At 48.5% G+C, this 1,956-nt stretch overlaps 1 protein-coding gene across 1 annotated transcript; it reads right to left on the bottom strand.

The window, feature by feature from the left end:
• Positions 1-920: 920 nt before the first annotated feature.
• On the bottom strand, positions 921-1,495 carry Pudp (pseudouridine 5'-phosphatase). The gene is given in 2 exon segments (XM_012517555.2): positions 921-1,044; positions 1,047-1,495. Coding segments are annotated over 2 exon segments (468 nt in total). The 5' UTR covers positions 1,414-1,495; the 3' UTR covers positions 921-943.
• Positions 1,496-1,956: the final 461 nt, after the last annotated feature.

Raw genomic sequence — 1,956 nt, 5'->3', positions numbered from 1 at the left:
TTTCCAAGGCAGAGTAAATGCGTAGAAGGAGCTGATCACAAACATGATGACCGATTATGCACAAAATGGACTGTAGATCTCTGTTCAAGTAGCAATTTGCCAAAAAACAAACAAAAAACCCCAAACTCTTCTATTTCTTTTTAAAGGGTAAAAAAAAAATCAGCATTTCTAAAAGAGGGAGGATTTTCATTGAGGTAGAAAGTTTTGTTCAATGTGGATAAAGATGCAAGTACGAGACATGCCACACACACCTTCAGAGGCCAGCAGCTGGTGATGCACAGCTCAGGGTGGGTCACCGAGCAAAGGTCTGAAGAGATATTTTGAGGGGACAGAACTTAGTTGGTGACTAGCTGTTTGGAAGAATCATTCCTTAAGGTTCATCAGTATCAAGGTTTTCCCCACTTCAGTTACAAATCAGGCAGTTTGCCTTCTCAACTGGGAAGCAGTATACGATTCTCTCTCTCTCTATGTCTCTGTCTCTGTGTCCATATATCATAATATATATCATCATAATATATATATATATATATATATATATGTGTGTGTGTACATATATTTGACACTGCAGGTGCCAATGCTTGGACATTCTAAGGTGACAAAGAAATGAACATAGATATAATGCCACGGCATCTTGGAGAAGCACGTCCTCTTCATGTAAACATGTGTCCACACATGTACACACTGATGCTTGTAGCACACACGCACATCACACCACAGCATATACATGCATGTGTGTGTACACCCCCTCCCACAAATGGCACTAGCTTCTGATACACAGAGTCAGATCACAAAGCCAGTCTCAGCTTGGGCTTCTCGCGTTCATCTTTCCTTAGCTGTCAAGTGGTTGCCACCAAGGGTGGTGAGAGAGAGGCCCATGCTGGAGGTCAACGAGAGGGCCATGGTGGGGACTGTAGTCAGCAGTGTGGCCCGCAAGGAGTGGCCCTCACTCATAAGCAGGCATACCAAACATCTTGGGCTGCAGGTCCTGTAGGGAGCTCAGCACCACGGTGGCCTTGGTGGTCAAGTCGCGGCTCAGGTTTCCACGACGACCTGCATCCCTGCTGCCAGGGCTGCTTCTACCCTGTTGAGAATATCTTCAAAGATGAGGCATTGCTCTACACGTGGTGGGGGAGAGAAGCGCTTGGCACAGGCCAGGGAGATGTCCCGGTCAGGCTTCCCGCCCTTAACCTCGGGATCGTCTCTCAGCACAATGTGGTTGAGCAGACAGAAAAATTTGTGTCGGCTCGTCTTCATCTTGAAGGATGTGGTCCTTGGGCTGGTGGCCACAGTGAAGGGAACGTTGTGCTTCTGCAGGTGGTGGAGGAACTTTTCCACACCTGGCATAAGAGCCGCCGTGGGGAACAGCACCTGTGATTTCCTCTGGGGGTCCTCCACCATCTCCTCCTTGGACATGGGGAGGTGCAGCTCATCTCTTATGATCTGAGCCGCTTCTAATGCCTTTTCCCCTATCACCAGCAGCTTCACACCTCAGCTGTATTCCTTCCCGTAGTGACTACAGATTTCTTAAAACACCACTGAATATAGCAGTTCGGTTTCCAGAAGCAGGGCTGTCCACGTTAAAGATGAGTTGGGTAACGGGCTTCGGCGGGGTCGCGGGCACGGCCGCCGCCACCATGTCAGAGACTCCGCTGCAGTGGGGGAGGGCTGGATTCTTATGTGGCTCTTGTGACAGATTTTCTGTGTGCACTGAGCTGCTGTCTGTCCATGTTTGGGTTGGACTGTCTGTCTATGTTTGGCATGACAAACATATTGCTAGGGAGATGGCCAAGTGAAGGGAGGCTATGGAAGTCATTCTACAGTTTCATGAGTTGGGCATGACTACACAGTCTGTTGGTTGCAGGCCCTCTTCTGTGATGAAGTGGTGTGAGTGGCCAGCGGCTGCAACTTTAGTGACCCTACTACATGGACAAAATGAAACTGTGATGGATATTTTTT

Source organism: Octodon degus, unplaced genomic scaffold (assembly GCF_000260255.1).
Source record: "Octodon degus isolate 3935 unplaced genomic scaffold, OctDeg1.0 scaffold00192, whole genome shotgun sequence".
In the NCBI taxonomy this organism is placed as follows: domain Eukaryota; kingdom Metazoa; phylum Chordata; class Mammalia; order Rodentia; family Octodontidae; genus Octodon; species Octodon degus.
The sequence above is the reverse complement of the archived record's forward strand: the minus strand, read 5'-3'. Positions and strand labels throughout refer to the sequence as shown.